We start from the raw sequence: 13,853 nt of genomic DNA, 5'->3' as shown, positions 1-13,853 counted from the left end.
ATGTTTACATCCGCATATGTTACATGCTTGATGACTGCCCGGTTGCCATAGATGTGCACTTTCATGTGCTCTCGTCAAACGTTAGGAGCTGCTGTGGAGGCTACTGGACTGAGTAGCTAGCTATAGTTGAACCCCTGACTCTGATCGTCGTCGGTTAAGTTGTTCAAATCACCCCTCCGTTATTTCCTCTTCATGACATGCTGCTGGTGAGGTGCTTGCTGGTTTCAGGACAAGTTACTCCCCATCTCTGTGCCACTAGAAACCATGCATAGGCTGTTGGTCTGTCTTGTCAGCTGGTTTGCAGCAGCTTCTGCCTGAATTGGTGGGAACCGATGCAGAGGGAACTAGTAAAGGGTGGATCAAGCTGCATTTAATCAAACTCTACATAAAGAGCCAGGGCTTTTAAAGGAGCAGGGAAGACATTTCCCCTCCCCCTCATAGTATTCTTCATTGTCAGTCACATCCACGTCCAGTAGTTGGTATGTTTTAACAAGTGTCGTTGAGGGTTATCTCGTGACCTCTGTGTAGTGTACAGGATTTGATTTGTGTTTTTTGTGGTGACTGACAGTTTTGAAGGGTGCTTGTAAAAAAATAACAAAAATAAACGTATTTTCGTAACAGCCTTTACCAACTGACAGTAGGGTAAATCATTTTATTTCATTTTTATATGCAAAATGTTAAGGGCTTTTGGCACTCCATCCACAGTAACCTGAAATGACCCAGTTTTCAGTTGTGTTGCCTTAAGGAATGATTAAATAAATATGGACCGGTAAAATGGTGCCCTGAGTGTTCCTCTGTCCCGTACTGTTGTCTAACCCTGACCTCAACCTACAGGGCAGTGAAGGTGAACCGGATTCACCCATTCACCCTCGGATAGACACATTATCGTAGTGGGAGGCAGATGGGAACCTTTTGTGGTCAGACAGGCTACTTCATTAATATAGCCTAGTGTAGAAGTGGTTCAGATGAGCTCATCTCACCTGTTTACTGTGGTTCCCTGCTCAGAGATTGGATGGCCTTTCCATCATATCCTCTTGGGGTCAGGGAACTGATGCCTCAGACCATGCTGCTTAGTAATATTGACGGGACAAATTGGCCTACTTAAAGAGATATTTTGCCCTTGTAGTTTGTCACAAAAACAGTTTTCAGAGAACTGTGGGAAAAGCTATCCTTGCTGCTGAACAGTCAGGTACCCATTTTCTGGTCCATTAAATACAGCACAACCTGAACTTTTTCTGGTCATGCTGCAAAACCAAGTCCACCGCTGTCTTTTACATGCTTGCTAATTTATATGTATACACAAATGCAATCCATTCTGTTGCATGTGTGTATGTGTATAAAACATGCAGAATGGTTAAATCCACGACATGCTTGATCTACGGTGTAGAGACTCAGAACTCGTTAAAAAAAGAGAAAATAAATAAAATGGTGCTATTGGACCTCGTGTTGGGGCGGTCGCGGGTTTCGTGACTGGTCATGCGGACTCATCGATCATATCCAACTTATTATCCTTGATATATGCAGATCTGTTCAACAGGTGTTTTTTCCCTACCAGTGTAAGTCAACACCCTGCAGGTTTGAAAGGACAAGAAGTCCCAACTAACCCCCCTCCTCCCTTCTCTACCCCCAACTCCCCACCCCTGCCTCATGGCCTTGGGGTTGAAGGTGATATCTGGTTCAGTAGATGGTGTCATCAGAAGGGAACATTCTCTCCTGTGCTGGGACAGTAAAGAGTGGGAGTGAACAGGGCTGTCACCCCTGACACTCCACTGTAGGCCCTTTCCTTGCCCAGCCCACGACTGGATGTTCCAACAACACTTCATGTTTTACCTCTGTGTTAAATCGTTGTTACAGCTGTCCTGTACCCTATACTCATCCATGGGGTTGATTAACAGCTTCAAGGAAAAGTTCTGACAACTCTGGCTCTTACGAACTGCCCCATAGGAAGTCCAGCGTTTTTAGCCTTCTTGAATATTGTCATGCATGTACAGTAAGTCTCTAACAGTGGTTTCTTTAAGCTAAAGGCCATGTTGCGACTTGGCTGGACATGAGGGTGGGTTTAACTGGCAGGTTTAGTGACAGCCGGACGAGTGCTGACGTCATCAGGATGCTCACATAATTATTGTATAATGTTTGACTGAGACCATTTGTTATCATTAATGTATATCAGAGGAGCCTGGTGGGGGGAGCTATTGGAAGATGGGCTCATTGCAATAAATGTAATGCTATCAAACATATAGAAAACACGTTTGACAATGTGCCCGTCCTCCTATAGCTCCTCCCACCAGCCTCCTCTGAAGTATGTTACTTTCACATGGAAATGACTGAAAGTTTTCTTTTTCTTTTTTTAACCTCAAGTCAAGATTCATGAATACCAGTCAAATGTGATTCTGACTGCTCATTTGCAGCACACCTCTGCCCATTGTTCATACTGACACAACTAGGATAATGTTAAAGACAGAATGTCATTTGGTTCCATACCAGGGTTATGGTTTAGTCCCAGCATTCCTTGTATGTGTATGCATATATCTTTGTTGAATGCTTAAGCTCATATAACCTTTTGTATGTTCGACCGAACCAAAGATGCCTCTGGCCACGTCCACATGCTGCTCTTCAGGCCTGGCTTCCTGTCCTTCCAAAAAACACCCCTGCAAGAGACAAAATGACTTCTTTTTTCCCTGTCTTTTTTTCTTTTTTTGTACGATTTCTAACTTTCTTTCTTTAGCAACTGCTTATTCAATTACTTTTTTTATTCTGTTTGAAGCCTTACCAGGCATCAAGGATAGTGAAATTACCTGGTTGCACAGTTTATTTTGTCAGATTATTTTCATTATAATTTGTGCAACAAAAAATAAAACCCCATAGCGTGCCTCCTAGATTTATGGGTTTCTATGTGTTTTTTCCTAAAGACCAGCAGTTATACTTCATAAATAAAAGATGAGTTTCTCTTTTTTATGCCATTAAAGATGAAAAAGCCTCTTTTCTTTACTCTGGACCCAGTAGCTGCACTGGAATACAATCGCACTGATCTACAAATGAATACAACTTTTATAAGAAAATGTACTTTAAGAAAAAAAAACTTTTTTGTACATCAATTATTTTCCAAAAAATATTTTGGATCTAGTTTCTAAATTAATTGTGGTTTTCTATGTTCAGAAAATTTCAGACACCAAGTTGAGACATGTTGCTGTGCAGAGTGACAGTCTCTGCTGTGGTGGCATGACAGGATGTGGGGTTGCCTGGCGTAACCCCTCACAACCACCTTTTATTTCTTCTACTTTACATTTTTGGTTCACTTTCTCAACTTTAGTAACTTGAAAATGTTGATGGAATAATATGAACTGGGAAATAAACGACTTACCTTTAGAGCTAGATCCTCCTTCCCCATTGAATTGCTGTTAGTGTGATGAGACTTAATGGGCATTTATGATAGTATGGCATCTAAAAAAAAATACCCACCCCCAAAAATTGTGGGGGAAAAAAATCATATATATTGATGGGTTATCAGTGGGTATGTGAGCAATGGCTGTGGAGATAATGTAGTTAAACATTTATTACCTTTAAATCATTTATCCAATAAAAAAAAATAAAACCAAGTGAAAATATACAAAATTGTGTGCGCATGTTTTGTGTCATGGGTGTTTTATTACAATCCAACGTGGAGTTGGAGCTTGATTGAATGTTTTACAATACACAAGGTTATATTTACAGCTTGGATAATATTGTTGGTGGTACACATTGGTAGAGGTGTTCCCCCTTACTCTTTTGAGCACTATATAAATCCAATGAATTATTTATTAGTTCCTGAAACTATTCACTGAGAAGACCATTTAAGGGCAGAAATCACATTTATTGTCAATACAGCACATTGCACATCCACCTAGAAAAGTGTACAAAAGTATACCATATCCCTTGTATTTCTAATGTGTAAGGGAACACAACAATCCCTCATTACAAAATGGGATCGATCGAAGTGATGGAGAATAGCAAACAGATGCTTCCCTTAAAACAGGGGTTCCCAATGACTGTCCCGAAGTAGAGCTATGCAGGTAATCAGTAAACAGATACTTTGTTTAATGTATGTGATCGGTTATATAGAATGTCTATATTGGGGTAGATATATGGACTGAAATTGGGCTGCCCCTTAAAAATAATCAACACTCAGAATGTAGATTGAAGTGTAATGTATAGAACAGGCATTTGATTGAGAACTGACGTTACACATACATTTCATCCGCAACCTTGATAGCAAACCACTGAATATGCCCCATGATCAAAAGGCTCTTCAATCTGTATCACTGAAGTCAACATATGAAGCGTTTACCGCTAACTCAGGAACAATGCCTTTACATTTCAATCACGCTGTAATGCCGAACTTCCGCAATACGGATGTAATAGAGCCCTAAATCCCTATAATGAATCATCTCTGAAGGCCATCTCTACCTTTCAGATCCCGTCTCTCAACAGGCACAGGACATCGCTCCTCTCACCCTTTTGACAACTGTGCTGTATCCAAAACCTACAGTGCATTCAGAAAGTTGGATTTTTCCACGTTACATTACAGCCTTATTTTAAAATGGATTAAATAAAAAAACAAATCCTCAGCAATCTATACAAAATACACCATAACGACAAAGCAAAAATGTTTGCACATTTAAAAAAAAAAACAGAAATAACATATTTACATAAGTATTCAGACCCTTTGCTATGAAACTCTAAATTGAGCTCAGGTGCATCCTGTTTCCATTGATCATCCTTGAGATGTTTCTACAACTTGGAGTTGTACCACCTGTGATAAATCCAATTGATTGGACATGATTTGGAAAGGCACACACTTGTCTATATAAAAAGGTCCCACATTAACTGCATGTCAGAGCAAAAACCAAGCCGTGAGGTTGAAAGAATTGTCCGTAGAGCTCAGAGACAGGATTGTGTCGAGGCACAGATCTGGGGAAGGGTACCAAAACATTTCTGCAGCATTTAAGGTCCCCAAGAACACAGTGGCCTGCATCATTCTTAAATGGAAGAGATTTGGAACCACCAAGACTCTTCCTAGAGCTGGCTACCCAACCAAGCTGAGCAATCAGGGGAGAAGGGCCTTGGTCAGGGAGGTGACCAAGAACCCAATGGTTACTCTGACAGAGCTCCAGAGTTCATCTGTGGAGATGGGAGAACCATCTCAGGCTTTCCACCAAATCAGGCTTTCATGGTAGAGTGGCCAGGTGGAAGCCACTCCTTAGTAAAAGGCACATGACAGCCCGCTTGGAGTTTGCAAAAAGACACCTAAGGGACACTCAGACCAAGAGAAACAAGATTCTCTGGTCTGATGAAAACAAGATTGAACTCTTTGGCCTGAATGCCAAGCGTCACATCTGGAGGAAACCTGGCACCCTCCCTACAGTGAAGCATGGTGGTGGCAGCATCATGCCGTGGAGATGTTTTTCAGCAGTAGGGTCTGAGAGACTAGTCAGGATCAAGGGAAAGATGAACGGAGCAAAGTACAGATGACAACCTGCTCCAGAGCGCTCAGGACCTTGGAAGGTGAACTTTCGCCCCAGTCTAACAGGACAACAACCTTAAGCACACCACCAAGACAACACAGGAGTAGCTTCGGGGCAAGTCTCAGAATGTCCTTGAGTGGCCCAGCCAGAGCACAGATTTTTACCCGATCAAACAACTGCAGAGAAGAATGGGGAAAAACTCCCCAAATACAGGTGTGCCTAGCTTGTGGCAATATACCCATTAAGGCTTGAGGCTGTAATTGCTGCCAAAGGTGCTTCAACAAAGTACTGAGTAAAGGGTTTGAATGTAAGGGCTCTGAATACTTTCAGAAGGCACTGTAGGTATTTGTTTAGTTCATAACTTTGCAAGAATTTCTAAAAACTTGTTTTTGCATCGTGGGGTATTGTGTGTAGATGTATTAAATGGTTTTTTAAATCCATTTTAGAATAAGGCTGTAAGCTAACGACATTTGGAAAAAGTCAAGGGGTCTGAATACTTTAAAAAGGCACTGTACATCAAGATACCTTCCTGTAATTTCCCCTCGTCCATAATGATCCAACAGGACAAACACTTGTCTGTAAAAAGGCCCCTTACTCAACTGCAGAGGTGAAAGAGAATGTAAAATCAGTGATGGAGAGATGCGACAAAGATGCAGGAGCCCTCTCATTTATACCACTTGATCCAGCAAAGACGTGAGGAACAGGTTTGTCCTTGTCAGCAGAGGCTGTGACCACAGATATGACAGACAAATGCGTCACAACCGTTACTTTTCTAACAAACAAAATATCACAAAGTGATGGCTTTTACAATGGATTAAACATGTCAAAGATAACGTCATCTTAAATACAAACACAAAAGGGCAACTTTACCCATACCTGGGCCAACTGTCATGGCAAGCACAAATTAAGAGTTTAAAGTGTACAGTAACAATTCAGTGATATGTGGGCTAGCCCCATTTTTCTGAACATAACTACAAAAGGCAACTTTAGAAATAAAAAAAAAGAGTAACTTTTAAAAACATGAGTAACTCAGGTTCAGGACATCTGACCAAGACAAAATAAAAGGCTAATTTCCCCTGGCCAGCCACACACCAATTACTACCAACTCCAGCAGTCTTCCCATCATGTGTGCATGCAAACAATGCAAGCCATCCCTAACACAAAAATAATAACTTTGTTTAATTTCACCCTGAAATGCCTAATTCTTTATAGTAAAAAAAGGTAAGTTGTACAAGATGCATTAAAAAATATGTTGATAGAAAATCCCAACGTAAGAACAGGCATTGGATTTAAAAAGGCTACGTCCGAGTGAGTCTGTTTGTCGGTCTGTTCAGTCGACCTTGCTGCGCAGTCTTGCGGTGTCCAGCAGGTACCTGCAGGTGGGGCCGGTGTGGTAAGAGAAGAGGGTCAGGGCCTTCCCATGGACCAGGGTCAGCAGGGTCTGGTGACCCGCAGCCCAAACCCGGTACCAAGGCCCATAAAATGGGTCAGACACCGCTGGACACAACATGTTATTCAGGTTGACCTCGGTCATCTGGGAAGAGGGAGAGAAAAAGAGAAGTGAGAGACTAGCTAGCAGAAACACAGAGGCCTTGCTTGGTGTTTGTTTCATTTGTAACTTCAGTCAGGCTATAAGAGAGAAGAGCAGTCAGCTGTGTCACGCAGCTCATTAGACATGCTAGTGTGTCATGTACAGTGCCTTCAGAAATATTTACACCCCTTGACTTACTCCACTTTGTTGTGTGACAGACGGAATTCAAAATAGATTTAACCCATCTACACACAATACCCCATAATGACAAAAATGTTTTAGAAAAGTACAAGTATTCACACCCCTGAGTCAATACATGTTAGAATCACCTTTGACAGCAATTACAGCTGTGAGTCTTCTGGGTAAGTCTAAGAGCTTTGCACACCTGGATTGTACAATATTTGCACATTCCTTTTAAAATTCTTCAAGCTCTTTGAAGTTAGTTGTTGATCATTGCTCAACAGCTATTTTCAAGCCTTGCCATAGATTTTCAAGACGATTTAAACCAAAACTAAAAAAACTAGGGCACTCAGGAACATTCAATGCCGTCTTGGTAAGTAACTCCAGTATAATATGTGGCCTTGTGTTTTAGGTTATTGTCCTGCTGAAAGCTGAATTTGTCTCCCAGTGTCTGTTTGAAAGCAGACTGAACAAATCCTCTAGGATTTTGTGTGCTTAGCTCTATTCCGTTTATTTTTATTATAAACTCCCTAGTTCTTGCCGATGACATGCATACCCATAACATGATGCAGCCACCACCATGCCTGAAAATATGAAGAGTGGTACTTCGTGACGTGTCTCCTATCACAGCCATTAAACTGTAACTGTTTTAAAGTCACCGTTGGCCTCATGTTGAAATCCCTGAGTAGTTTCCTTCCTCTCTGGCAACTGAGTTAGGAAGGACACCTGTATCTTTGTAGTGACTGGGTGTATTGATACACCATGCTCAAATGGATATTCAATGTCTGTTTTGTTTTTGTACCCATCTATCAATAGGTGCCCTTCTTTGCGGTTGAATCTGTGCTTGAAATGAATGCACTGCTCAACTGAAGGACCTTACAGATAATTGTATGTGTGGGGTAAAGAGATGAGGTAGTCATTCAAAAATCATGTTAAACTATTATTCCACATCCATGCAACTTATGTGACTTGTTAAGCACATTTCTACTCCTGAACTTATTTAGACTTGCCATAACAACAGGGTTGAATAGTTATTGACTCAAGACATTTCAGCATTTCATTCTTTATTAATTTGTAAAAATGTCTAAACATAATTTCACTTTGACATTACGGGGTATTGTGTTTAGGCCAGTGACACAAAAATCTCAATTGAATCCATTTTAAATTCAGGCTGTGTAAAATTTTTGGGAGGAAAAAGTCAGTAAATACTTTCTGAAGGCACTATCTTTACTCAAACTCTCTATCCAGATCCTGTATCCATCCAGCATCATGTTTATGTTGAATCCTATTAAAATAAAAACATAGAATGTGCATGACAGTTATCTTACTTCACTTCCTGTGTCCTGTATCAATTCAGGATGCACAATTTGGTCGATTCTGCTGCCGACTAACCGACCCTAGTTAACTTGTCAACAAACGGTATAAAAATGTCCAAAGAGTAAAATGACGTGACCAACAAAAAAAAGACTATGGATGTATACAAGAAAGATACATTTTCCCAATAAGAGCTTTAAGCTTTGTTTTTCCTTCAATAGACTGAACTGCTGTTTGTGGTGCACCAGCTGTTTGTGGATCTTACATGTCAATGGCCTGTTATTGAACATGCAACGGCTGTAAACGAAGCAGCTAATAAAACGTCATTTTCAAACATTTACCGAAATGCAATTTGCGGGAAACACAGTTCTAAACAGCGCATCTAATTATTATTTTATTTAACTAATGCGAGCGGTTCCATGTGACAGATCGAAAATAAATAACCAGGATTGTGCCTTTCGCTTCTGGACAACCGAAGAAAGTTGATATGAAAACCAATAGAACAGGGAGAGAAAAGCTGGTTAGACTACTGCAATGCTCTACTTTCCGGCTACCCGGATAAAGCACTAAATAAACTTCAGTTAGTGCAAAATACGGCTGCTAGAATCCTGACTAGAACCAAATGTTTTTATCATATTACTCCAGTGCTAGCCTCCCTACACTGGCTTCCTGTCAAGGCAAGGGATTTCAAGGTTTTACTGCTAACCCACAAAGCATTACATGGGCTTGCTCCTACCTATCCTTCTGATTTGGTCCTGCCGTACATACCTACACGTACGCTACCGTCACAAGACGCAGGCCTCCTAATTGTCCCTAGAATTTCTAAGCAAACAGCTGGAGGCAGGGATTTCTCCTATAGAGCTCAATTTTTATGGAATGGTCTGCCTACCCATGTAAGAGACGCAAACTCGGTCTCAACCTTTAAGTCTTTACTGAAGACTCATCTCTTCAGTGGGTCATATGATTGAGTGTAGTCTGACCCAGGAGTGGGAAGGTGAACGGAAAGGCTCTGGAGCAACGAACCGCCCTTGCTGTCTCTGCCTGGCCGGTTCCCCTCTTTCCACTGGGATTCTCTGCCTCTAACCGTATTACAGGGGCTGAGTCACTGGCTTACTAGGGCTCTTTCATATCGTCCCTAGGAGGGGTGCGTCACTTGAGCGGGTTGAGTCACTGATGTGATCTTCCTGTCTGGGTTGGCGCCCCCCCTTGGGTTGTGCCGCGGCGGAGATCTTTGTGGGCTATACTCGGCCTCGTCTCAGGATGGTAAGTTGGTGGTTGAAGATATCCCTCTAGTGGTGTGGGGGCTGTGCTTTGGCAAAGTGGGTGGGGTTATATCCTTCCTGTTTGGCCCTGTCCGGGGGTGTCCTCGGATGGGGCCACAGTGTCTCCTGACCCCTCCTGTCTCAGCCTACAGTATTTATGCTGCAGTAGTTTATGTGTCGGGGGGCTAGGTTTTGGCCTTTCTAGGGAGTTTTTCCTAGCCACCGTGCTTCTACACCTGCATTGCTTGCTGTTTGGGGTTTTAGGCTGGGTTTCTGTACAGCACTTTGAGATATCAGCTGATGTATGAAGGGCTATATAAATACATTTGATTAGATTTGATTTGGTTAAATTGCATAAGGAAGTCTTTATAAAATAATTGCTTCCAAATTTCTATGGTTGGATTTTGGCTACGTTACTTTGAAGCAAGGTAAGACATTCCTCATTTGAAGTAAATTAAAACGTTCAGGTTCCAAACAATTAGACTGCCTGAAGCTCCCATTGTAAAGTGGTGGGTGACGCGCTGATAGCCTGCCTGCCGTTGACTCTAGCCTGCCGTTGACTCTAGCCTGCCGTTGACTCTAGCCTGCCGTTGACTCTAGCCTGCCGTTGACTCTAGCCTGCCGTTGACTCTAGCCTGCCGTTGACTCTAGCCTGCCGTTGACTCTAGCCTGCCGTTGACTCTAGCCTGCCGTTGACTCTAGCCTGCCGTTGACTCTAGCCTGCCGTTGACTCTAGCCTGCCGTTGACTCTAGCCTGCCGTTGACTCTAGCCTACCGTTGACTCTAGCCTATGCACTCGAATGGAGAATGGGAGGCGCGCTTTAAATACGAGTTGAGATTGAGAAATAGTAGCTCTTAAAATCGTGACCATCAAAATAGTTAACAATTCTAAATGCAATCGCGTGTTATGTCTTGTGCAGAAGAGGTCTGTGGTACCTCAGACAAGTGATGGGCCAATCCAATCCTCAAACTAAACTCTGTATGCTGTGTGCATGTGATAAAATACATGACGACTAAAGACAATACACACGCGTTAATTTAATTCCACTAAATGATGTACATTTCCCTATAGATGTAAACACGACCAGTCAAATGTACTTTCGGCTGATAAACATTTAATGGTTAACCTCCCTAGCATCAATATATGATCTATGTCTATAGGGTACAAATCTTGTCAACATCCTGTATTTCTGTGTCATGTGCCTCATGTTACTGGCCTCTCCTTTAAGAGCGAGGGGAGCCGTTTCACCAAGTGTCCAGTAGAGGGCTCCCTCAATTAGTCTCTTACCAGGCCCAGGCCCTGCAGGAACAGGAAGTGATAGAGGAACAAGATGCCAGTGGAGAGGATAGCCCACCACATGTCCCCTAAGGGCTCCGGCTTGTACACACCTGCAGTGGGAGAGAATAGACAATGTATGAACATTATACAAAAAACAGAGCTGAAGATCCTGTTATGGATTGCTTTCAGTTTATTGGCAGGGAGATGAATCACTATTGGTATTCTTACTCCCCCTTCAAAGAATACAGCTGCCAATTAATATTTTTCTTCAAGAGACCCACTTTGATCCAAACCAGTGCTGACTAGGGATGGTGGTGTCGAGCTTGTTTGCTGTTTCACAAGCATTATCACATGGAGCCTTTGCATTCATGAGGCCCTTCCTACCCCTAGATCCTCATGTAACCCTCCTCCTCTCTCTGAGCCTGTGGGTGTCTCCAACAGAGGATTGATTGAAAACAGGTCCATGTGTTGAGGCATTTTTCCACCCCTGTGCTCTAGTGGAGACAGAGTCAATTAAGTCCGGGCCAGAGAGAGACAGCCCAGCAGCACAGAGCCAGGAACAGAGTGGAAGGGTGGAGAGGGGAGGGGGAGCTGAGGGAACAAGCCCTCCATTCATTGTTCCCTCGCTTGCTCTCAACCCAAAGCCCAGTGGACTAGATAGCACTCTACCATCACAATGCACAGAGAGCCAGTACAGACACCCAGATACACAGAGATTCCTTATCACTGAGTCATCATGAGCTTGGCTAGGACTCTGAGCTCTCTCTTTGTCTCACTGCCATTTCACATCAGCCATTGGAGCAGAATGCATAGACATGGAGTTCCCCTCCCCGCTTTTGGGACTCGGGGCAGAGTGACTCACAAATTCCACTGTATAATTGACAGAGCAGTATCCTATCAAATACAGATGTTGCCACCAGGCAACATGAAGTCATAACGTACTGTGAACTCCTCTACAGTACAGCTATGGGCTTGGTTGCACTGTAGCTGTGTTTAGCTCACCTCCACCCAGCTCTTTGGAAATCAACTTTTCATTTATACATCTACAACACATTGAAACTGCTATGACAGCCCACCCCTATTGTTTAGGGATATGAATCCTTCCTTATGTTCAAAGATATGTTACACGTACGGGTATGATACGGACTTGGTTGTTCCAAATTGGTGTGAATTTGTTAGGAGCCAGGGTGTTCGTGATCTTACCGATTTTCTTTCAAGTGGTCACATTTTAAGCAGTTTAGCTTAACTGTATTGGAGAGAAATAGTAAATCACAGATCGAGAGCTCATTCAATTCTCTTCGTTCAAATTGTAGTCCAGACTTTTGTTGTCAGTTGGGGAGCTCATTTGAACAACACAGGCCACCATAGTGTTTTCTTCTGAATTGTTGTCAGGTAAATGATTACCTCTTATTCGTAACCATATTATATGTTCTGCTTTGGATGTTAAACATCTTTTTTTTAAATGACAGCAAGCTGGCAGGCATATTCAATGTCATTTCAACCTCTCCTTGTTCCAGTCTAATCTCCACATGTTTTAAGCTTACCACCATCGTTCCTGTTCCCAAGAACTTGAAGGCTTTGTGCCACAATGACTACCGGCCTGTAGCACTCACATTTGTAGTCATTAAGTGCTTTGAGAGGCTGGTTATGGCACACAACTCCATCATCCCAGACACCCTAGACCCACTCCAGGGAGTAGTGCGTACACCCCAGTACATCACTGGGGCCAAGCTTCCTGCCATCCAGGATCTCTATACCAGGCGGTGTCAGAGGAAGGCCCTAAAAATGGTCAAAAAAAAAAAGACTCCAGCCTCCCTAGTCATAGACTGTTCTCTCTCCTACCGCACAGCAAGCGTTACCGGAGCGCTAAGTCTAGGTCCAAAAGGCTTCTTAACAGCTTCTATCCCCAAGCCATAAGACTACTAAACAGCTAATCAAATGGCTACCCAGACTATTTGCATTGCCCCCCCCCCCCCGTTTCTTTTACACTGCTGCTACTCTGTTTATTATCCATGCATAGTCACTTTACCTACATGCACATTTTACCTCAATTACCTCGACTAACCGGTGCCCCCGCGCAATGACTCTGTACTGGTATATAGCCTCCACAATGACTCTGTACCGGTACCCCCTGTATATAGCCTCCACATTGACTCTGTACTGGTACCCCCTGTATATAGCCTCCACATTGACTCTGTACTGGTACCCCCTGTATATAGCCTCCACATTGACTCTGTACTGGTACCCCCTGTATATAGCCTCCACATTGACTCTGTACTGGTACCCCCTGTATATAGCCTCCACATTGACTCTGTACTGGTACCCCCTGTATATAGCCTCCACATTGACTCTGTACTGGTACCCCCGTTACTGTTATTTTACTGCTGCCCTTTAATTATTTGTTACTTTTATTTTTGACTTCTCTATTTTTTACTTAACACTTATTTTTCTTAACTGCATTGTTGGTTAAGGGCTTGTAAGTAAGCATTTCACTGTTGTATTTGGCGCATGTGACAAATACAATTTGATTTGAATTTGCATACCGCCCAAACAGATCCAATTGCACTTCCGGGCCGACCCCAGGTAGTGAAGGTAGGCAACAACACCTCCGCCATGCTGATCCTCAACACCTGGGGCCCCACAGGGGTGTGTGCTTAGTCCCCTCCTGTACTCCCCGTTCACCCACAATTGTGTGGCCACACATGACTCCAACATCAAGTTCTGACTACACAAAGGTGGTAGGCCTGATCACCAGCGACGATGACACAGCCTACAGGGAGGTAGGT

General features: G+C 42.9%; 1 protein-coding gene across 2 annotated transcripts in view; it reads right to left on the bottom strand.

Moving 5' to 3' along the window:
• Nucleotides 1-3,829: 3,829 nt before the first annotated feature.
• LOC139418542 (transmembrane protein 164-like) overlaps nucleotides 3,830-13,853 on the bottom strand; it is a 49,910-nt gene continuing 39,886 nt past the window's right edge. Inside the window, exons 5-6 of one of the 2 annotated variants that reach the window (XM_071168092.1) lie at nucleotides 11,077-11,177; nucleotides 3,830-7,035 (exon numbers count right to left, since the gene is read on the bottom strand). In XM_071168092.1, coding sequence (XP_071024193.1) covers nucleotides 6,832-7,035; nucleotides 11,077-11,177 — 305 coding nt within the window. In that variant the 3' untranslated portion in view covers nucleotides 3,830-6,831. The remainder of the gene's footprint in view (nucleotides 7,036-11,076; nucleotides 11,178-13,853) is intronic. The other variant, XM_071168093.1, reaches the window with a different exon arrangement.

This window comes from Oncorhynchus clarkii, chromosome 10 (assembly GCF_045791955.1).
Source record: "Oncorhynchus clarkii lewisi isolate Uvic-CL-2024 chromosome 10, UVic_Ocla_1.0, whole genome shotgun sequence".
Classification (NCBI taxonomy): Eukaryota; Metazoa; Chordata; class Actinopteri; order Salmoniformes; family Salmonidae; genus Oncorhynchus; species Oncorhynchus clarkii.
The sequence above is the reverse complement of the archived record's forward strand: the minus strand, read 5'-3'. Positions and strand labels throughout refer to the sequence as shown.